The sequence below is a fragment of the Chiloscyllium plagiosum genome, unplaced genomic scaffold (assembly GCF_037043375.1).
Source record: "Chiloscyllium plagiosum isolate Xiang-an unplaced genomic scaffold, Cpla_swu_hap1 HiC_scaffold_28, whole genome shotgun sequence".
NCBI classification, from domain to species: domain Eukaryota; kingdom Metazoa; phylum Chordata; class Chondrichthyes; order Orectolobiformes; family Hemiscylliidae; genus Chiloscyllium; species Chiloscyllium plagiosum.
In genome coordinates, this window is record NW_028270166.1 from 28788637 (window position 1) to 28812570 (window position 23934).

The window sequence follows — 23934 nt, forward strand, 5'->3', positions numbered from 1 at the left end:
AATAATGCCAGCATTAAAACAGATTGAAAGATTTCATGTGACTATGTTAAACACTGCTCCTTGGATGCTGCCTGAACTGCTGTGCTCTTCCAGTACCACTAATCCAGAATTTGCTTTCTAATACAATCTATAATCGTTTAGTTGTCTGAGACCCTACAATAATTTATAATAACAATAGGAACAATATGAACACTGCTGAAACTTACTGATGTAAGTAGTAGGGCACTGCAGCAAAGTAATGTGTGTATCTGTGATGTATGTGTTTGATGTGCTGTTGTATGTTATATCTCACTATTCATTGTACTGCTCCAAATTTGTTACATTTCACATGTCTCACAATTGACCACTGCAGGACTGCACACAGAAAGTTTAATGCTCATCCCAAACAGAATTTCAAAGAATGAGGTCTTTCTAACAATTGCTATTTTCCTTATTTAAGGGCAATGTCGGAATGGTGCACCAAGATTCCCGCAAAATAATCAGATGAAACAGGATCAAACCTATTCCAGACCCGTGAAAGGACCAAGAATATCCACCATCAGTTCTGAAATGCCTTCACTGCCAAAACAAGGTGCAACCACTAAAGCAAGAACAACGACGAACATGGATGCTAATATGGAATTCATGAAGGTTCCTGATCAGGGAGTTGCAGGGTAGGTCACAAAATACGCCACGTAGAAGGAAACAGGGCCAAATATAAGTGGTCCAGCACTGTTAACATTGTGTGTATCCCTGATTCAAATCCCACCAAAGGACTTCAGCACCTAATTAAAACCAACCTAGTGCTTGAATTATGTGATGCTGTTAGAGTCATATTTTGTTGTATAAGCCACTATGCAATAGCATAGGACGTTTTATTACATTTGAGATAATTTATAAATGCAAATTGTTGTTTGTGGTGATGCTTTTCTGTGCAACAAGTTGTTCATTTGAAGACCTGTATCACATAGAATTATTACAGGTTGAAAGCAGCTGTTCAGCCCAGAGTCCACACTCACCCTCAGAAAAGTATTCCACCCTCACCTAACCCCATAGCATACATCCCCCATGGCTAATCCATCTTGCCTGCACATCCCTGGACAATTTAGCATGGCTAATCCACCTAATCTGCACACCTTTGGACTGTGGGAAGAAAATGGGGCTCCCGAGGGAAACCCATGCAGACGTGCAAATCCTACACAGTCAGTCACTCGAGGCTGAGGTTGAACCCAGGTCCCTAGCACTGTGAGGCAGCAATGCTAACCGCTGAGCCACCATACCACTCTGAACTTCACCATCAGTGGGATTTATGGTCACTTTTTTCTCAAGAGAAAGATTTTGGATTTAAGTTATGTTGATTTTGTTAAACTATAAAAGAAGAACACCGATGCACACAAACATAGGGATGAATCAGGATTGGGCCATTCAGTCCCTCAAGCCTAACCTGCCATTCAACAACATCATGCCTCATCTGACTTTAATCTCAAATCTAAATCTAATTCCTGTCTACCCTTGGTAACCTTTCAACCCCTGGCTTTAAAAAGAATCTATCCACCTCTACCTTAAAAAATATTTAAGGACTATGCTTCCACTGCCTTTTTAGGGAGAGAGTTACAGAGACTCACATCCCTCTGAGAAAACCAAGAATCTCTGTTATAGATGCCTCCTGGTTTTTAAACAATTACCTGTAATTCTAGATTCTCCCATAACAGGGAACATTCTCTCCACATCTACTGTGTGCAGAATCTTCAGCAGCTTGTATGTTTCAATCAAGGCTTTTGCCTATCCTCGGATGCTGCCTGAACTGCTGTGCTCTTCCAGCACCACTAATCCAGAATCTGGTTTCCAGCATCTGCAGTCATTGTTTTTACCTCAATCAAGGCACCTCCTACTCTTTGAAACTCCAGAAGATACGAGCCAATATGATAACCCACACACTCCAGGTCTGAGCCTGCATTTAAAAAGTACACCACTGCAAGCATTGAAAAATATTTATTAAAATCAAGTCAACACCGCTTGCAACCAGAAAGTCTGAGAAGGTGTTGGTGATTTTGAGTCCCTGTGAGAGAGCAGCCTAGAGACCAGCCAGTCCATTTGGGAGCAGGAGCTCCAGCTTTTCCAGGCGTCATTAATATTCAACTGGCTGGCCACCTGACCAAAGTGCCTATCAAATAGTGGGAATGATGGAAATTTGGGTGGTAATCCAAAGTAAATGAGGGTATGTGAGTTCAAAGGTTTCGAAGTAGCAGTGCTCAGGGCAAAGAGCCGATGCTTTCCTTGCAGACTACCACAAAGGACATCTTACTTATTCCCCTCAGTGATCTGAACAGGTTTATACTGCCTGATCAATGGCAGAAACCAGGTTTACAGGATAGGATAGCAACAGTGTTCCATTGACCCAAAAGAACAATGATCTGCACAAATGTATGAGGCTCAAATCAGGGACCTTACTAAATTGGCTCAATCTAAGCCATCATACCCGTGTGTACTGTACCATAATGGTAACGTTGATAGACCAGCAAAGCAGCAGTTGTGAATTCAAGTCCCATTGTGCTAAGTTCTAAAAATGTAGATTCAACAAAATGTTCGAGGAGAAAGTGAGGACTGCAGATGCTGGAGATCAGAGCTGAAAATGTGTTGCTGGAAAAGAGCAGCAGGTCAGGCAGCATCCAAGGAGCAGTAGAATCGACGTTTCGGGCATGAGCCCTTCTTCAGGGGGAAGGGCTCCTGCCCGAAACGTCGATTCTCCTGCTCCTTGGATGCTGCCTGACCCGCTGCGCTTTTCCAGCAACACATTTTCAGCTCATTCAACAAAATGTGGCCATTTGTGGGCTGGAGCCAAGAAGTACAGCTGAATTGTTTGTGAAAACTCAACAGGTTCCATTATCTTTCAGGATTCCTAACATTCCTATCTGGGCCGGTCCAAGTCTACAAAGCTGGTACTTGAGACACTTAGCAGTGGCTGAATTTCTTTTCTAATTCACTTGGGTGGCATGGTGGCTCAGTGGTCATCACTGCTGCCTCACAGCGCCAGGGATCCAGGTTTGATTCCAGCCTCAGACGACTATCTGTGTGGAGTTCACACATTCTCCCCATGTCTGCATTGGTTTCCTCTGGGTGCTCCAGTTTCCTCCCACAGTCCAAAAGTGTGCAGGTCACGTGAATTGGCCATGTTAATTGGCCCATAATGATCAGGGATGTGTAGGTTAGCTGCATTGGTCAGGGGAAGTGTCGAGTAATAGGAGTAGGGGGGGGTGGGTCTGAGTGAGATGCTCTTCAGAGGGTCAGTATGGTCTTGTTGGGCCAAGTTTCCAAAACTGTAGGTACTCGATGATTCATTCATGAGATATAAGCTTTGTTGGCCAGGCCAGCATCACTGGGCAAGATGGTGGCAAGCTGCTTACCAAAATCACTCATATCCTGAATGCAAATAATATTTGAAGAAATTATACTTCAGGGTGCATTGAATCTCTTGTTGTTAATGGTTTTTGTAGAATGCAAAGAAGAAGAAGTGTAACTCAAAGACCTCCGCCTGGTGTGGGCCGCCCAAAACCACAAACACACCGTCCAAGATGTCGGGCACTTTATCAGTACACAGGTCAGGATGTAGATGAAATCAGTTTCAATGTCAATGACGTCATTGAAATTCTTCTTGAAGGTAAGAATATGCAGCTGTTAAAAAAATATAATTTGCTGATCACAGCCAGGAAACAAAGAATAAATTTTAGATTCAAAGCACTGTTGCATCTTTCTTTCCTAAATGTTAAATACTGAATATTTACAATTGAAGTACTATATATGAATTGACCCCTATATTTGCTTATTCTAATGAGAGCTCTAGCTAGATCTTGAAAATTTCAAACTATTTCTCTCTGATTTCAACAGTTCAATTTATGGAAATATTGCTGGAGACAGTATCACGGTTTTCCTGATTTAAATGACTTACCATTTCATGCAAAATGAGTTGTCAAGTGAATACACAACCGAGTCAATCACATAACATTGCCAATGTTTGAAATGACGCGGCTTATTTCTCTCTCTGCCATCTGTGACCTTGAAGAAAACAAAGTTGAACAGTATGAATATGTTCTTCGGCCCATCCCCAGTAATCACCCACCAAGGAGTTATGTTGAATTAAGTTATTGGCCTATCCTGCAAATTCCCTGATACCCTTACAATTTTAAACATATGAAAGAGAGCACCAGTAGGCCATTTGGCCCTTCAAGCCTGGTCTACCATTCCATACAATCATAGTGGTTCTGTTTGCGTTCTGAGTTCCACATTTCCAGCTGTCATATTAATTTTTCATTCCCTTACCTAAGAGGAATCTATCCACCTCTGTCTTAAATATATTCACAGATCTCAGTTCTCCACAATCTGAGATAGAGAGTTCCAAAATCATCTAACTCTCAGAGAAGAAATTTCACCTCATCTCTCTTATAAAAGGGCAGTCACTCATTTTAAAAGATTGTCCCATAATTCTCTATCCTCCACAACTGCAAACATCCTTTCCATATCCATCTTCTCAAAACCATTCAGGGTCTTATAAATTTCAATCAAATCACCCCTCAGTCCTCTGAACTCTAGTGAAAACAATCCGCTCATTTCCGGTATCAAACTAATAAACCATCTTTGAACCACCTTTAATGCATTTATATCCTTCTCTAAATTAGGAGAACAAAACTGCACATAGTACCCAAGATGTGGTCTCACCAATGCATTTTATAACTATATACCTTTACTTTTATTTGCAACTTCTCTTATAGTAAAGTAAAGCATCCTAATAGCTCTTTCAATCACTTGCTGTTCCTGAATACTAACCTTTTGTAATTCATGCATTAGAACACTTGATCTCTCTGCACCTTGGAATTCTGCAATGGCTCTCTATTTAAGTAATACTCTGCTTTGTTATTCTTCCTGCCATAGTGAAAAACTTTGCATTATCACACATTACACTCCATCTGCCAGATTTTTGCTCACACACTTCGCCTGCCTATAGCCACCTGCATACTTGCTATGTTATCTTCATGACATTTCCTACCTACAGAGTCATAGCGTCATACAGCACGGAAATGGACTCTTTAGTCAATTAGACCATGCTGAACGTAATCCCAAACTAAACTAGCCTCACCTGCTGCTCCTGGCTCATATCCCTCCAAACGTTTCCTATTCATGTACTTATCCAAATGTCTTTTAATGTGATGACTTATATGAATTGGAACCAGTTGGGCCCAGCCCAAATCCTGTGGGTCCCCATTCATTGCATACTGCCAATCTAGGAAAAACTGTTACCACTATACCATGAGCATTAAACTGCATAATAGATTTTTGTGTGGAACTTTTTCAAAAGCCTTCTGGGAATCCAAATAGATTACACTAACCACCTTTCCTTTACCTGCAGCACATGTTATTCCTTCAATGAATTCCAATAAATTGTTAAAATGGGAGTTCCCTTTCACAAAACCATGCTGACTCTTCCTGATTGAGTTTTTGCAAGTGCCCAGTTATAACTTCCTTAATTATTGATTCTGATAGTTTCCCCATAACAGACATCCCACTAACTGGCCTGGAGTTTTTCAGCCTCCTTTCCTTATTTCCTTGCTGCTTGATCTGAGTGTGTTATAATTACATTTAATCAGCAATTTTAAAAAATTTCAAAAATATATTTTATATCTTTATATACATACATAATGACTAGAGCAATTTGATTCTTTACGGTCTTGACAAAGGGAGAACTAACAACCCCAAGGCATTTCTTACTTATGTAAGATTATATTTACATACATTTGGGGCACCAGGAGGGTCCGATAACTGAACAGACCTCCGTGGTACTTTGGCTGAAAGACCACAGATGGCAGTCTTTTCCCACTGTGCCTTGGCAGCAGCTGCCCCAAGCTTTAGTGTGTCCCTCAATGTGTAGTCTCCTGGACCTTAGAATGTGCCAGTCTGCTACACTAGGTCCAGGTCAACTCCTTGTTCTGGAAGGAGAAAGTGAGGACTGCAGATGCTGGAGATCAGAGCTGAAAAGTGTGTTGCTGGAAAAGCGCAGCAGGTCAGGCAGCATCCAAGTAGCAGGAGAATCGATGTTTCGGGCATAAGTCCTTCTTCAGGAATGAGGAAGGTGTGCCAAGCAGGCTAAGATAAAAGGTAGGGAGGAGGGACTTGGGGGAGGGGCATTGGGAATGCGATAGGTGGAAGGAGGTTAAGGTGAGGGTGATAGGCCGGAGAGGTCGGGAAGAAGATTGCAGGTCAAGAAGGCGGTGCTGAGTCCGAGGGTTGGGACGGAGATAAGGTGGGGGAAGGGGAAATGAGGAAGCTGGAGAAATCTGCATTCATCCCTTGTGGTTGGAGGGTTCCTAGGCAGAAGATGAGGCGCTCTTCCTCCAGGCGTCGTGTTGCCATGGTCTGGCGATGGGGGAGGCCAAGGACCTGCATGTCCTTGGTGGAGTGGGAGGGGGAGTTAAAGTGTTCAGCCTCAGGGCGGTTGGGTTGGTTGGTGCGGGTGTCCCAGAGGTGGTCTCTGAAATGTTCCGCAAGTAGGCGGCTGTCTCCCCAATGTAGAGGAGGCCACATCGGGTGCAGCGGATGCAGTAAATGATGTGTGTGGAGGTGCAGGTGAATTTGTGATGGATATGGAAGGATCCCTTGGGGCCTTGGAGGGAAGTGAGGGGGGAGGTGTGGGCACAAGTTTTGCATTTCTTGCGGTTGCAGGCGAAGGTGCCGGAAGTGGAGGTTGGGTTTGTGGGGGATGTGGACCTGACGAGGGAGTCGCGGAGGGAGTGGTCTTTCCGAAACACTGATAGGGGAGGGGAGGGAAATATATCCCTGGTGGTGGGGTCTGTTTGGAGGTGGCAGAAATGATGAAGGATGATACAATGTATCTGGAGGTTGGTAGGGTGGTAGGTGAGGACCAGTGTGGTTCTGTCCTGGTGGTGATTGGAGCGGCGAGGTTCAAGGGTGGAGGAGCGGGAAGTGGAGGAGATGCGGTGAAGAGCATTGTCTGGCCTATCACCTTCACCTTAACTCCTCCCACCTATCGCATTCCCAAAGTCCCTCCTCCCTATCTTTTATCTTAGCCTGCTTGGCACACCTTCCTCATTCCTGAAGAAGGGCTTATGCCCGAAACGTCGATTCTCCTGCTCCTTGGATGCTGCCTGACCTGCTGCGCTTTTCCAGCAACACATTTTTCAGCTCCTTGTTCTGGAAGGCCCATAAGTTTCAGGCAGACCAAAGAGCATATTTCACTGAGTCGATGGTCCTCCAGGTGCAGTTAATGTTAGTCTCAGTGCGTGTCCCGGGGAACAGGCCGTGGAGCACAAAGCCCTGCATCACGGCACTGCTCAGGACAAATATCGACAAAAACCGCTGCATCTCTCTCCAAACTTCCTTTGCAAAGGCACACTCCAGCAGGAGCTGTGTGACCGTCTCTTCCCCCTGCAGCTGCTCCAAGGGCAATGTGCAGTGTCTGGGTGCATGTGAAGGATCTGACAAGTAATGCCCCTCTCACCACCAGCCAAATGACATCTTGGAAAGTTCTGGTAATGACTTTGACGGTCTGCTGAGGGAACCACATAACAGGATCCACCCTGTCCTTTTCCCACAGTGTCTCAAGACACATGCTGACCACTGCTTCATGGACTTATAGTGTATTTCGTTGCAAATTCCTCCACAAAGGACAGGAGATACGAAACGGTCCAACTACTTGGAGCATTCCCACCAAGAAGGCCATGACCATCCTTTGCAACACCGGGGACAGGTAGAACCTCAGTACGCAGTGACACTTGGTGTTTGTGTACCGAGGATCTGCGCACAGCTTGATGCAGCTGCACACAAAGGTGGCCATCAGGGTGAGGGCAATGTTGGGTATATTCTTCACCCCCTTATCAGAACTTTGTACGCTGTGTCCCTGTGGATACAGTCCATCTTAGACCTCTAGATGAAGTAGAAGATGTCTCTGGTGACTGCAACGGCACAAGTCCAGAGAATGCGCCAGACTGTGCCATGTACAGTGGAAACTCGATTATCCAAACGTGATGGGCGGGCACTATTTCACTCGGATAATCGATTAGTCGGAAAATCGATTAAATGCCTTTCCTCTGGGGTTCAGAGCTTTAAAGTCTGCTCCTCGTTCGGGAGACTGCAGCAGCACACAGCGTGCGAGACCCCGCCCCCAACACCACCCTAACTCTTGTCCCCCCATCCAACACCGCCCTCCCAATCCGGTCCAACACCGCCCCCACCCCCCAACCCCATCCAACCCTGCCCCCAACCCGGTCCAACCCCACCCCGCCTCCCAGCACAAAGCGCACGAGTCCCCCCCACTCCTCTCAGGGGCATCTGGACTGCAAACCAACAAGAAGACTCCAAATAGCACATAGGCACACCGCCACAGCCATAGCCATAGCCACATAACACAACTTTTTACTGCAAATTTTTGACAGGTTCCATGTTTGCCCTGTACAGAACAATGTTGGAGAGATTATCTGGGGAAGGGGAAGTTAGGGTACACCCCTCTGTAGAACTCCAGGGAAAGTGTGGGGAGAGAGGGAGCGGGAGGTCAGTCATTTGGAGACAGTGCCTGTTTAATCACTGTAAACAAAAGACGCTATCACTGTTGGAAACGTCTTTGATGTAATGTTTCTATCGGGACCTCGAGATCTCCTTCAGATAATCCCATTTTTGGAGAATTAGTATTTGGATAGTCGAGTTTCCTCTGTACAACAACAAGAGTGTATCTTACATCTGATAACTAGGTTTTCAACCTGCAATGGAGAGGAAGCTCAATATCTACCTGGCCTTGGCGACACATTCCTCCCACATTTTTGCAAATTCCCCAGCCTCCCTGAATCACATTCCCAGCACTTTCAGGTAATCTGTCCTGACGGTGAAGGGGATAAAGGATCTGTCAGCCCAGTTCCCAAACAATATGGCCTCACTCTTCCCTTGATTTTCCTTGGCTCCTGAGGCCAGTCCAAATTGCTCACAGATGCTCACATAATCCACGATGCTTGGTGTTCAGTTTCTGCAGCCCGCTCTGCAACATTCACATCAATGGCAGGATCCTGTTCAATTCCAATGTAGAGAGGCTGAATTTGAAATTAAAGTGATCTCCACCAATCAAAATAAGACAAGAATGCTTTATTTGATGCTTAATTTTTGACTTGCAGATTGAGCAAGTAATCTCCTTTGTCAAATTGGTGACCTGGTTTAGTTTACATTTTCTTTTGAAAATACACATGAGTTTGAATATGGACATGTATGCAAATCTGATGAATACCTTGAATTTTCCAGATCCATCAGGATGGTGGAAGGGTCGTTTACATGGAAAAGAAGGTCTTTTTCCAGGAAATTATGTGGAGAAAATATGAACTATTGTGAACTTGGTTCCGAATTCTACCTGGCTGAAAAACACAAGTACAGAAATATGATCAGCTACTGGACAACCTTGCATCAGCATGATCACTTAAAAGGAATGTTTTATTGGAACAGCTTCATTCTCAATACGCATTTATAGGAACTGAAACTGGCCTTTCAGCATCTCCTATTTATTCCACCATTCAACTAGATCATAACTAATCTGCATCTTAACTCCATCTACCTACCATTATAACAATAAAGCTGCTTACTAAATCAGTTTAAACTGGGGTTTTACAGTCACAATTTACAACCTGTACTGTAACTAAGACATTAATGAAAACCCTTGTTTAAAAAGAAATTAGCAGGAGATTTGTCTGTACATACATACGTTTTGTGGCCTCTACTTACTACAAGGTTTGATAAGCAAATGAATCTGAGCTAAAACTATGGGTTAGCATAAATTATTTGTATTAATGTTCCCTATTACCATGGGACACACAGCCTTACAAACCATCTATGAAAAATGTCCCTTTTGAGGTAGATTGTATATTGAAAGTTACTTAGCACAAATAGGACACATTAATGCCAATTAGGAGTTGTACTTTAACATTGTCGTCTTGCTTCGTACATAATAAAATGTAACATGAGTTAGAAGAAGTGCTGACAATGAGCAACAATGAGTATTAGGCTGTTTATTTAAAGGAACAGTTACTTAGACATTGGTTCAGTAAACTTCATTCAACAACATGTTAGCTTCTGTTTGCCATCTTCAAACTGCCTCTCAGTAACATTATCAAAGCCAAAACATAAAGTTGCATATGTATGCTGACAACACCCATCTCTGCCTCATGAAAGGAATGCAAACTTTCCATATTTTTACCAGACAATAGGGCTGCTCTCTCATTAGAGAGAGATAGCTGGTGGTGGTTTAACCTGAGGTGACAATGCCTCAAGTTAGGGGAGAGTTTGAGAGGGTCCTTCATGGTAACCTTAGGTGGCAGGGAATTGAACCCACACAGTTAGCACCACAAAGCATTATCAGCCAGCCAACTGAGCTAACTAATCTCCTTCTTTACTGTGTCTTAGTCCCTGATCATCTCAGAGTTGTCAGACTCTTGCCCAACATTCACTATTGGAAGAGAAGAATGTTCTTCCACATCATTCAGTGGTTGGGCGGCATAGAGTCAGAGATGTACAGCACTGAAACAGACCCTTCGGTCCAACACATCCATGCTGACCAGATATCCCAACCCAACCTAGTCTCACCTTCCAGCACCTGGCCCATATCCCTCCAAACCCTTCCCATTCATAAACCCATCCAGATGCCTTTTAAATGTTGCAATCGTACTAGCCTCCACCACTTCCTCTGGCAGCTCATTCCACACACCACCCTCTGCGTGAAAAAGTTGCCCCTTAGGTCTCTTTCATTTCTTTCCCCTCTCACCCTAAATGTTTGCCCTCTAGTTCTGGACTCCCCCACTTTGTCAATTATTCGATCCATGCCCTCATGTTTGTATAAACCTCTATAAGGTTACCCCTCAGCCTCCAGGGAAAACAGGCCCAGCTCTTTCAACCTCTCCCTATAGCTCAAACCCTGGCAACATCCTTGTAAATCTTTTCTGAACCCAAGTTTCACAATATCTTTCCAATAGGAAGGAGACCAGAATTGCATGAAATATTCCAAAATGGTGACTCAGCGGTTAGAACAGCTTCGTCACAGTGCCAGGGACCCAGGTTCGATTCTATCCTGTGGCAGCTGTGTGTGGAGTTTGAACATTCTCCCTGTATATGCATGGATTTCCTCCAGGTGCTCTGGTCTCCTCCAACAGTCCAAAGATGTGCAGGTTAGGTCAATTGGCCATGCTAAATTGCCCATGTTGTCCAGGGATGTTTAGGCTAGATGGGTAAGCCATAGGGAATGCAGGGTTACAGGTATAGGGTTGTAGGGTTATGGGTTTGGTTGTGATACTCTTTGGAGGGATTGTGTGGACTTGAGCTGAAGGGCCTGTTTTCACACTGTAGGGATTCTGATCCTAAAATAGAGAAAACCAAAGTTATTATCTTAGCAACCAGCTTAATTCCTCTTCTTAGAAAAGATCAAATCAGACTGTATTTGACCCTAGCACAAGCTACAAATCACACTTCCATGTGATTACCAGTCTGCTGACTTCCAATTCTATAACATTGGTCAGTGGGAGTTGGGCAATCACAATCACCTCCTTCCTGCATCCATCTATTGACATCCCACCTACCTTTCCCCCAGCTCCACCCACCCGCTATTTATTTTGCAGCCCCCTGCCCCCTCCCAGTCCTGATTAAAGGAACGGCCTGAAAGGTTGCGCTATTGCTCCTGTGAAGCTGCTTGGTCTGCTGTGCTTTTTCCAGCTCCACACTTTATCGACTCCAACTCCCAACCTACCTCCTCCATTCACCTGTTGCAGAATTAGTGGTCTTTAGGACCCCTCCCCCATCCAGCTGAACTTATTGTTAGATTTAAACCTAAACTAGGCAAGATTTCAGATCATTAAAGAAACTTAATTAATGTTACTAGTTATAGACTTAGTCCTATAACGAAATGTCTTCCCTCTCAGAAATTTTCAGACTAGCAAAATTATCTCAGGATGGAATATACCTACAGAATCAACATGTCAAGTTAATTAATATCAGGACAGAGAATCCTAGCTTAGGAGTTCGAGGATATTGTTATCTGATTGTGGGTTCTTGAAGAATTAAGTGTGAAACTGCAAACCTTTAATTACTTATGAACATTTATTATAAGAATCAGTTCTGGATTACATTGTAATATTGAGTACAATATAGTTGATGATAGGATAATTAATGACAGTGAATTCACTTAGAACCAGGGTCACAGTTTAAGGGTCTGGAGCAAGCAATTTGGCACTGAGATGAAGAAAACATTCTTCACCCAAAATGCGGCTTGCCTCTAGAATTCTTTGCCATAGAAAGCAGTTGAGATCAAAACATTGAATAGGAGCAAATTATTGCAGGTGCTGGAATCTGTACTAAAGCCAACAAATGCTGGAGATCACAGCAGGCCAGGCAGCATCCATGGAGAGAGCTCAAGCTATCGTTTCGAGTATAGATGACTCTTCATCCGAGCTTCACTTCAGCTTGCTCTCTTTCCATGGATGTTGCCTGGCCTGCTGTGATCTCCAGCATTTGTTGGTTTTAGTACAGATTCCAGCACCTGCAGTAATTTGCTCCTATTCAATGTTTTGATCTCAACTGCTTTCTATGAAACTTTTTGGTTTCAAACATTGAATGTTTGAGAGGAACAAGTATAGTTCTTAGGGCTAAAGAGGTCAAAGGGTATGAGGAGAAAGCAGGAATGGGGTACTTAGTTGGATTATTAGCCATGATCATATTCAATGTTGGAGCAGAGTTGAAGGGCCAAATGATCTACTCCTGCTCCAACTCCTGCTTCCTGTTCATGGAATCATAGAATCCCTAGAGTGAGGAAGCAAGCCATTCGGCCCATCGTGTCCACATTGACCCTCCAAACAACATCATACCCAGACCCACCCCCACTGTTTATAATATAGGAACAAAAACTAATGGAAGTAAATATTCAACAAAGTATCCACTTTATAAGACATGGTGACTAGATGTTAAATTAAAAGTAGTTATGATATGAAAATTCTACTTTAAATTTAAACACAGCCTTTAAATCCATCAAAGGAAAAACTGAATATTCAAACAAATATGTCAAGATGATCATATTCACAATTCCAGTATAGTTCCTTGGTAAAATTAAATGCCTTTGTCTCAAATGTTCATTAATAGTAATTTAACAGGAGAGCCCAGCAGACCTGAACTATACATGCTGTTAATATATGACTGTTTTGGTCTGTCTCTGCTGATCCACAAAACTACATTTTTAACAATAAATTACTGTTCTCTGTAAGTCTAGAAAAAATTATTTAGAGTCAAAGGTGAAAAAAATGATGGATCAAAATAATCTATTTTCAAAATGTCTGATTCTCAATAAACAACCAACAAGGAAAAATCATCTATACCTCCATAACCATTTGCAACACTATTAGCTTCCTTCTGGCAAAGTTTCAGATTCTCATACTGCCCAATTCAGAAAATAAACTTAACACCTTAATTGCTAAATTACTTTTGTGATTAGCTTCACAGCTGAAACCGTCATTCATGCCTTTGATACTTCTAGACTTGACAGTTCCAACACAGTCCAAACTGCCCTCTTATCGTTAATCCTCTCGAAATTTGAGATAATCTAAAAATCTGCTGTGTGCTAACTGAAAAAACTTCACTTACCCATTACCTTGCTCACCTACATTGTCTCCCGATCTAACAAACTTAAACTATAATATTCTTATTCTTGTCTTCAACTCCCTCCTTGCTTTCTCTGTCCTTATCTTTGTAACCTTCTCTAACTCTTAAGCTGTCCAAGAATTCTATGTTTTTCCAATGCTGACCTCTGCTGCATCACTTGTTTAATTCAATTATATTGCTTTCAGCTACCTAAACCGCGAATTTCCCTCTTTAACCTTTTCGGTCTCTCTACCTCTTCCTTCTCTTCTTAGATTTCCTTAAAACCTATCCATTGGACAAACCTTCCGATCATCTGCTCCAATATCTCTTTATGTAGCTCCATATTCAATCTTATTTAATAATATTCCTATGAAGTGACTCAGGTCTTTGTCAGAAGTGTTATAGGAATGTAAGTTGTTGTAAAGCACAAATAAAAGAGGGATAATACTGGGAAAAAAAGGTAAGATGTCAAAATCCACCACCTATGGCCTCAAATGGTCCAATTCACAGAAAGCCAGACTAATCTCTTACCCACTTTATTCTCTAAATGGACTATAAAGTTAAGTAATATTTTCAAAAATGAGAATACAGTGAAATCACAGACCTATCATTGCAGAAAATGTATGTCTACTCAAAAGTTTAAATTAATAAAAAGTTGGGAGTGTTCAATTTTTCTATATAGTATGTTTCTTAGTATATTAAGCAAGAATGACAAGCAGTTGAGCTTGCTATATATTTTTATATCCTAAGGATTACAGCTTTGACATATCTTTTTTCCACTTAGTAGGAACTCTTGATTTTGCAGTTTTCATTTCCAAAGATAATCCACAATGTTGCAACGTAATTCCTTTAATGTAGTTACACTTGCCAAGTCTGAGCCACACAAGGATGGGTCATCAAAAGTCTGGTCAAAGAGCTGGTGAGGCACCAATGGCTGAGTGATGAAAATCAGGCATGTAGATTTTATTATTTATCACACAGAGAAACAAACTCTCTCCAGGCAACTTTGAACAAAGTTGAAAGAAATTAATTAATTAATTTCTCTGATACTGAACCCTAATAGTGTGCAGAAAGCGTCACCTCTATTTTCTCTCTTCCGGGAGCATATATTATGCATCCTACAGTTAGTCAAAGCAAACCTACATTTAAATTAGGTGGCATTGTTATTTACAAACGCAGAGAACAGCTCTGAATATATTAGCAACAAAGGGTGAGCATCCTCCCCCAACCTTTTCTGGCCATAAAAGCCTGAATATATTGTCTACCTTGAGAGTTCAGCAATGTACAGTTTTTACTGTTTAGCCAGTCCTTCGGCTGACTCATACAGAGCTCTTTAATGTTCAGTTGTTACAGATTATATCCTGAATTCAGTTGTGTTGTAAAGCACAAATAAAAGAGGGATAATACTGGGAAAAAAAGGTAAGATGTCAAAATCCACCACCTATGGCCTCAAATGGTCCAAATTGTTTACCAGACAAAGGGAATTTAAGATGTGACAAATGTGTAAAGTTTTCTTCATATAAGGCTTTCAATTTACGAACCCTCATACTTAACATACAGGGATGTAATTTTAAACATTCAGAATACGAACGTTTCCTGTACTTACGAGCAGATATTTTACACAGTCCTGCCTTGTATTCCGACTTGAGTTCAAATCAGCTTGAGAACGGACTCAACCACGGAACCCGGTTGCAACTCGGGAACTGCCTGAAAGTCAAAATTGTTTCATTTTTCAAATTGGACATTTGCATTTTGGGCAAGTCATCCCTGGAACATATTATTTCTAAATGTTCCTTCATTCCCCTCGATTTTGGAAGGAACCAAGTCACATTTTCTGTCAATACAGCACGTGAATTTTAAGTTTAAATTTCAAACTTACTTGGAGTTCAAAGAGACTGCTAGAGACACGGAGGTTTATCTCTAGTTATGAAAGCTGCATAAGAAAATCAATATGAAGTGTGCAGTATCAGAGAGACAGCACGTGCCCCCCCCCCCCCCAATATATGTAGCAGGTATCTATTGCAGCTTATTTTGAAATATTCGGACAGTTTACAGCAACTATCTCCAGGTTGTCCGATATCTATATGGAAACTTTTCCTGTTATTATATAGTTAATTTCTGTGCAATAATACATCCTGGAACATTTTAAGCCATTTATATGTTGCATTTTTGTTTCCTTAATAAATCAAAAGGGTGTTTATAAAACTAAAACTCTGTACAACTATCAAGATTAACAATTTGTAAAGCACTGAATGTACTGCAAAGGCTATATACCTTTCATGAATCCTTTAAAATCAGACAAATTGTTTTCTTGTTGCATCTTTTGAATGTGTAAATTTATTAATTGCTGTTTACTTCTTATTAAATAATGCCACATATTTCTTAATGTTGACCGTAGCAAAATTGGAAAGTTGAAATGCACAATGTGCCTAAATAAATAAAATAAAACTACGGGTAAATAAAAGTCTACCCAACAATCTCACTGGCGGATGGAAAGAAAAACTTTAGATTTTATTAATTTACACATAGTCAATAAAGCCATTGGTATATGTTGACAAAATTAGAATATTGACCTTTAACAATTTCAGTTTCATTTTTTACCTGTATGTGCCATTGGGCAGGCCATAAGAACTATGAGCAGGAGTAGGCCATCTGGCCCTTCAAGCCTTCTCCACCATTCAACAAGATCAGGGCTAATCTTTTCGTGGCCTCAGCTCCACTTACCCGCCCTCTCATCATAAACCCTTAAATTATTTTACTGTTCAAAAAAAAATCTTAGTTTCAAAAACACTTACTGAGGAAGCCTTAACTACTTCCCTGGGCAGGGAATTCCATAGGTTCACAACCCTTTGAGTGAAAAGGTTCCTTCTCATTTCAGTCCTAAATCTGCTCCCCCTAATTTAGAGGCTATGTCCTCTTGTCCTAATTTCACCCGTCAGTGGAAACATCCTTCTATCTTATCTATTCCCTTCACAATTGTATACGTTTCTGTAAGATTCCCCCTCATTCTTTTAAATTCTAATGAATATAATTCCCATGTACTCAGTCTCTCCTCACAAGCTAACCTTCTCAACTCTGGAATCAACTTTGTGAACCTCCTCTGCACCCCCTCCAGTGCCAGTACATCCTTTCTCAAGTAAAGAGACCAAAATTGCATGCAATACTCAAGGTGTGGCCTCACCAACATCCTATACAGCTGCAACATAACCTCCCTGCTTTTAAACTCAATCCCATTACCAATGAAGGACAAAATCCCATTTGTCTTCTTAAGTACTTATTGCACCTGCAGACCAACCTTCTGTGATTCATGCACAAGGACACCCAGGTCCCTCTGCACAGCAGCAATTTTTCACTATTCAAATTTATTATTATTCCTATCAAAATGAATGACTTCAATTTTATTAATAATTTGGAGGTGCCGGTGTTGGATTGAGGTGTACAAAGTTAAAAATCGTACAACACCAGGTTACAGTCCAACAGGTTTATTTGGAAGCACTAGCTTTTGGAGCGCTGTTCCTCCATCAGGTGGTTGTGGCACTGAAAGCTAGTGCTTCCAAATAAACCTATTCGACTATAACATGGTGTTGTGTCACTTTTTTTGAACATTGTACTCCATCAACCAGACTTTTGCCCACTCACTTAAACTATCTATGTCCCTTTGCAAAGTGTCACAGTCCTCTGCACATTTTGCTCTTCCACCCATCTTAGTGTCATTCGCAAACTTTGACACACTACACATGGTCCCAAACTCCAAATCATCTGTGTAAATTGTGAATAATTGCATTCCCAACACTAATTCCTGAGGCACACAACTAGTCATTGATTTCCAACCAGAAATACACTCATTTATCCCCACCTTTACTTCCTGCTAATTAACCAATCCTCTATCCATGCTAAAACATTGCCCATAACACCTTGCATCTTTATCTTATGCAGCAGCCTTTTGTGCAACTTCTTGTCAAATGCCTTTTGGAAGTCTAGATAGACCACACCTACTGGGTCCCCATTGCCACCATGTTCATAATGTCTTCATAGAATTCCAGTAGATTAGTTAAGCATGACTTGCCCTTCATGAACCCACACTGCATCTGCCCAACAGGACAATTTCTATCTAGATGCCTTGCTATTTCTTCTTTGATAATATGTTCCCCACAACAGAAGTTAACAGGTCTATAATTCCCCATCTTTTGTCTAACCTTTTTTGAAACAATGGCGTCATATTTGCTGTTTTCCAATCTGATTGAACTGCCCTAGAGTCCAGTGAAATTTGGAGAATTACCACGAGTGCATTTGTTATATCTTCCACCATCTCTTTTAGTATCCTGGGATGCATTGTGTCAGGGCCAGGAAACCCATCTACCCTTAGCTCCATTAGCTTGCCCAATACTATCACTTTCAATATAATGATTCTTTTCAGATCCTCACTTACCTTCATTTCTTTGTCAATTACTGGCATGATATTCATGTCCTCCATTGTGAAGAACAACACAAAATACCTGTTCAGTGCCTCAGCCATTTCCTCATATCCCATTACTAAATCCCCCTTCTCATCTTCTCAAGGACCAATGTTTGCTTCAGCTACTCTTTTCATTTTATATATTTATGGAAACTTTTTGCTATCTGTCTTTATATTCTGAGCTAGTTTATTCTAATAATCTATCTTATTTATCTGATGCCGAGCAAACAAAACAGTTTCCTGGGCCCACTGATGTTTGATGAAGTTCATCAGGCCTCAGGATTAGCAGTTTTGCAGCATTAACATAGAAATTCTGTTGTTTAATGATCCTAAATATCAATGGCAGCTATATACATTCCTGCAACAGCAGTACATGTCCTAAGTTCCACTAAGATGCATTGAGACGATAGAAGGAATGGTAACGATGCAGCTGAGATATTTTGGTGAAAATGAGATGTGCTGGACCAACTTTAGCTCTCCCCAGTCTGGAGGAATGGAATGCGAAAGCAGCTCAATTGGTTTATGCGAAGGTTGGTAGGGTGGAAGGTGAGCACCAGGCGCGTTCTGTCCTTGTTATGGTTGGAGGGGTGGGGTCTGAGGGCGGAGGTGCGGGATGTGGACGAGATGCATTGGAGGGCATCTTTAACCATGTGGGAAGGGAAATTGTGGTCTCTAAAGAAGGAGGCCATCTGGTGTGTTCTGTGGTGGAACTGGTCCTCCTGGGAGCAGATACAGCGGACGCAGAGGAATTGGGAATACAGGATGGCATTTTTGCAAGAGGTAGGGAAGAGGAGTAATCCAGGTAGCTGTGGGAGTCGGTGGGTTTGTAAAAAATGTCAGTGTCAAGTCAGTCGTCGTTAATGGAGATGGAGAGGTCCAGGAAGGGGAGGGAGGTGTCAGAAATGGTCCAGGTAAATTTAAGGTCAGGGTGGAATGTGTTGGTGAAGTTGATGAATTGTTCAACCTCCTCACGGGAGCACGAGGTGGCGCCAATGCAGTAATCAATGAAGTGGAGGAAGAGGTGGGGAGTGGTGCCGGTGTAATTACGGAAGATCAACTGCTCTACGTAACCAACAAAGAGACAGGCATAGCTGGCGCCCATACGTGTGCCCATGGCTACCCTTTTGGTCTGGAGGAAGTGGAAGGATTCAAAGGAGAAATTGTGAAGGGTGAGGACCAGTTCGGCCAAACAAATGAGAGTGTCGGTGGAAGGGTACTGTTGGGGACGTCTGGAGAGGAAAACACGGAAGGCTTGGAGGCCCTGGTCATGGCGGATGGAGGTGTAGAGGGATTGGATATCCATGGTGAAGATGGCATTGGGGGCCAGGGAAACGGAAGTCTTGGAGGAGGTGGAGGGCGTGGGTGTTGTCTCGAACATATGTGGGGAGTTCCTGGACTAGGGGGTATAGGACAGTGTCGAGGTAGGTGGAAATGAGTTCAGTGGGGCAGGAGCATGCTGAGACAATGGGTCGGCCAAGGTGGTCAGGCTTGTGAATCTTGGGAAGGAGGTAGAATCGGGCAGTGCGGGGTTCCCGGACTATAAGGTTGGAAGCTGTGGGTGGGAGATCTCCTGAGGTGATGAGGTTCTGTATGGTCTGGGAGATGATGGTTTGGTGATGGGGGGGTGGGGTCATGGTCGAGGGGGCGGTAGGAAGAGGTATGCTCGAGTTGGCGTTTGGCTTCAGCAGTGTAGAGGTCAGTGCACCAGACTACCACTGCGCCCCCTTTATCCGCTGGCTTGATGGTGAGGTTGGGATTGGAGCAGAGGGATTGGAGGGCTGCACGTTGTGAGGGTGAGAGGTTGGAGTGGGGCAGGGGGGTAGACAGGTTGAGGCGGTTAATGTCCCGGCGGCAGTTGGAAATGAAGAGGTCGAGGGCGGGTAATAGGCCAGCGCGGGGTGTCCACGTGGATGCAGTGTGTTGGAGGCGGGCGAAGGGGTCCTCGGAAGGTGGGCGGGAGTCCTGATTGTGAAAGTAAGCTCGGAGGCAGAGGCGGCAGAAGAAGTATTCGACGTCACGGCGTGTATTAAATTCATTGATGCGTGGACGGAGGGGGATGAAGGTGAGTCCTTTGCTGAGGACTGATCGTTTGTCCTCAGTGAGGGGGAGGTCTGGAGGGATGGTGAAAACTCGGCAGGGCTGCGAGCTGGGATCTGGTGTGAGGTGTGGAGCTGGGAGTGGGGGCGGAGCCGGTAACTGGAGTGGGTAGGCCATGATCTCAGCAAATGGTGGAATAGGCTCAAGGAGCTGAATGGCTTATTCCAAAACAACAAAAAATTCCAGGTCAGCAGCATCAGAGAAGAGATAAACAGAAGTTCAGAGTAATGTTACTGTTGAGACAGAGAGTCGTAGAAATGTACAGCCTGGAAACAGACCCTTGGGTCCAACTTGTCCAGCCCAACCAGACATCGTAAATTAAACCTAGTCCCATTTGACAGGATTTGGTCCATATCCCTCTAAGCCCTTCCTATTCATGTATCCATCCTCATGCCTTTTAAATGCTGTAATTGTACCAGCCTCCACCACTTCCTCTGGTAGCTCATTCCATGCACATTCCTTACTCTGTATGAAAAAGTTCCCCTTAGGTCCCTTTTAAATCTTTCCCCTCTCACCTTAAGCCAACGTAAATCACCATTAGAAAAAGTGGGGACCAGAATCCATCATCAAGAAACAGAAAATTAACTAAAAAGCTGAGAAGGGAATTGACTGGTAGCTCTTTCAGAATGAAGGCACAGGCACTTAGGACACAGTTAGGGTAACTATTGACCAGAATTCTTTTAAAGTAGTTGTTTTCCTGATCAACCTGTTCAGAGCTGTTATCACACACTTTGGAGCAGGTGGTACTTGAACCATAGTCTCCTGACTCAGAAGTAGGACTCTGCCACTGTCCCACAGCAGGCCCCTGGTGTTTGGTTTACTGGTCAGTGGTGGATTCGGAGTTTTGTCAAGAGGATTGATAAGTATCCAGTAGAAAGTGTTGTGTGCAGTGGTATTTCGAGTGAAACTGATGAAGCCCCACCTGGGCAGCAACTTCCACTTTGTCACATGGCAACCAGTGGAGGAAAGGTTTCGGTGAATCTGATGTGAAATTAGGTGAATAGTGAGAACTGAAGCTGGGGAAAGGGGATAAAGAGGGAGCAAGCACTAGTTAAAATATCAGAGTCTAGATTAGAGTGGTGCTGGAAAAGCACAGCAGGTCAGGCAACATCCAAGGAGCAGGAAAATCGATGTTTCAGGCAAAAGCCCTTCATCATTCATTCCTGATGAAGGGCTTTTGCCATCACCTCTCTAATCTAGACTCTGGTTTCCAGCATCTGCAGTCCTCACTTTTGCCTAGTTAAAATATCTGTCATTTAGAGCATAAAACATTCATCATCTTTTATACTGTGCAATTTACAAGAAATCACTAAGTTAGCAGGAAAATTAAGTCCAGATCCAGGGGTGTTTAAAAGTTCCAAGACTTTCTTTTCTTCAAAAAGAATGTAACCTTTTGGGTGACTGAGTTCAGTGTTCAGTTTAACATCCTTGTTAGTGGCGCCTACTGTAAAATTGAGAGACGTTTTGGGAACAATTCCAAACTCAGAGCCTAAGATTGCGAGTGAACAAAGTCGTTTTAAAAATAAATGCAATACAGGATAGAGAAAATGAGATGAAGAGATGAGGATGCAATCATTTGTTGGTTTTAGAAAGCATTCAAAGTAAACATTGGTAATATGCACAGAAACTGTGCTATGGAACTGTGCGATTCTTGTCAGGGAAAGCTGAGTTGTGTATTTTTAAATGGACAGTCGTTCTACAGCAGCATTGGACGAACTGCTAGTACTGACTGGACATATTCTGGGAGATGTATTTGCCCATGGTTGACCAACATGTTAAGGATCATGAAGGCACGCCTCCCTAAAGCTTTGCAATGTGTCTCGATTTTGACTTTTGAAATTCTGGTCACCTTAGCACAGTTTTACTGTAACAGGACAGCAGAGGGTGCAAAGTCTATTGTATAAGTGCACATTAATTTGTTTTGAATCTCCGCTGTATTGCATGGGACTGTGATTGTATTTTAAGTTAGGAGCAGACTGTATTGTATGGGGTGTGGAATGTATTTTACATTGGGAGCAGACTGTGTTGTATTAGGTGTGGAATGTATTTTACATTGGGAGCAGACTATTATATTGAGTGTGGAGTGTATTTTACATTCGGAGCAGAATGTGTTGTATTGTGTGTGGAATGCATTTTACATTGAGAGCAGATTGCTGTATTGAGTGTGGAATGTGTTTTACGTTGGGAGCAGACTGTATTGTACTGGGTGTTGAATGCATTTTACATTGGGTCCAGTCTGTGCTGTATCGGGTGTGGCATGTATCTTACATTGGGAGCAGACTGTTGTATTGGGTGTGGAATGTATTTTACATTGGGAGCAGACTGTGTTGTATTTGGTGTGGAATGTATTTTACATTGGGAGCAGACTATTGTGCTGGGTGTGGAATGTATTTGGCATTGGGAGCAGACTGTTGTATTGTGTGTGGAATGTATTTTACATTGGGGGCAGACTGTGTTGTATTGGGTGTGGAATGTATTTTACATAGGGGACAGACTGGGTTGTATTGGGTGTGGAATGTACTTTACATTGGATGTAGATTGTATTTTAAATTGTGTGCGCACTGTATTTCACAACGGAAGTAGATTGAAATGCACTGGGTGCAGCCAGTATTTACATTGGATGCCGATGGTATTATATTTGCGTGCTGACTGCACGTTAGGTCGACTTACATTACTTTGCGGAACAGATTGTTTTGCATTCGATGTAACTCCTAGACACATGAGCCCTTTAAACTTGTATAAGTGCCCCACCTTGATCACAGTCTCGCGATGTTTGATACAATGTTTTAAAATGGCTACATTGTAGCTGGGTTAATGTTGCGAACGTCATCTTGTGACAATATCGAACATTCCTCTGGAGCTGGCGAGTATATGGCAGGCTGCTGCTCGAATTGAATTGCTGGTGAGTGAGTTGTTTACTGTACAGCAGGCAGCTTCCTGATGGTCTGCGTGTTGCTGTTGAGGGCGTCCCGAGGTCGGATGCGGGTCTTACCCCTTTACATTTCGAGCGAGCGCAGTCCCGGAATGGTTTTGTTTACAATGCCAGTGAAACTGATCAAAGCTTTCCCGCGCACTTACGGCGAATGCACGTTTCCAATCACTCCATGGGTTTTCAAAATCCGGAAATCCGTACACTGGGACTCTTGACCGTCATCCCAGAATTGTGGATACTTGATCAGTGCCCATGTGTCAAAATTTTGGAAAATTGCCTTTCTTCAAGTGTCAATAGTTGTTTTATTTTAGATATTGGATCATGAGGATACTGAACTTCGAAACAGCTGTTGATAAAACTCCCTGGCCCTAAATAATAAATCAAATAAACCCTCTAAAGTAGGGCGTAATGTAACAGGGAATTTATAATTACTGTACTGCATTAAAGCGTCTTCCTGGTGGTTTAACATCGCTACTTAGCTTGAAATGTGGGACATTTGGCAAGCTTAATACGAATCCATACCTCCTACATCCCACTACCATGAAGGGCTAGGCCTGTAGAAGTTTCTATACTGTATGTTATTAACAATGCAAATCATGTAAAAACATGGCGTTACTCAGGTTAACTTTGATTATTCATAGCCTTTTAATTTTATATTGATAGGGCCTTCTGGGCATGAGGCTTGAAGCCAGTCAGAGTTTGTTTCCACTGGAGAACTTTATAGAACCAGCAGGTTTTTTTATAAATGTCACATTCCTGGCTGTCCAGCGAGCTTTCCTACTTTTATAATCGACATAAACGGAACGTGCTTGGG

At 42.7% G+C, this 23934-nt stretch overlaps 2 protein-coding genes and 1 long non-coding RNA gene across 3 annotated transcripts in view; 2 read left to right on the plus strand and 1 right to left on the minus strand.

Moving 5' to 3' along the window:
• The window catches only part of myo1f (myosin IF), a 145012-nt gene extending 135297 nt beyond the window's left edge, over positions 1-9715 (plus strand). Inside the window, exons 26-28 of the mRNA XM_087976073.1 lie at positions 440-653; positions 3474-3637; positions 9271-9715. Coding sequence (XP_087832199.1) covers positions 440-653; positions 3474-3637; positions 9271-9347 — 455 coding nt within the window. The 3' untranslated portion in view covers positions 9348-9715. The remainder of the gene's footprint in view (positions 1-439; positions 654-3473; positions 3638-9270) is intronic.
• LOC148142521 (uncharacterized) lies at positions 9109-23077 on the minus strand. The gene is made up of 3 exons (XR_015751841.1): positions 22940-23077; positions 15242-15342; positions 9109-9380 (listed from the first exon to the last, which is right to left on the minus strand). It is a non-coding gene; the product is annotated as an uncharacterized LOC148142521 (long non-coding RNA).
• The window catches only part of znf414 (zinc finger protein 414), a 45031-nt gene continuing 44033 nt past the window's right edge, over positions 22937-23934 (plus strand). The window contains exon 1 of the mRNA XM_043721103.2: positions 22937-23090. The gene's annotated coding sequence lies outside the window, so the exon portion shown is untranslated. The remainder of the gene's footprint in view (positions 23091-23934) is intronic.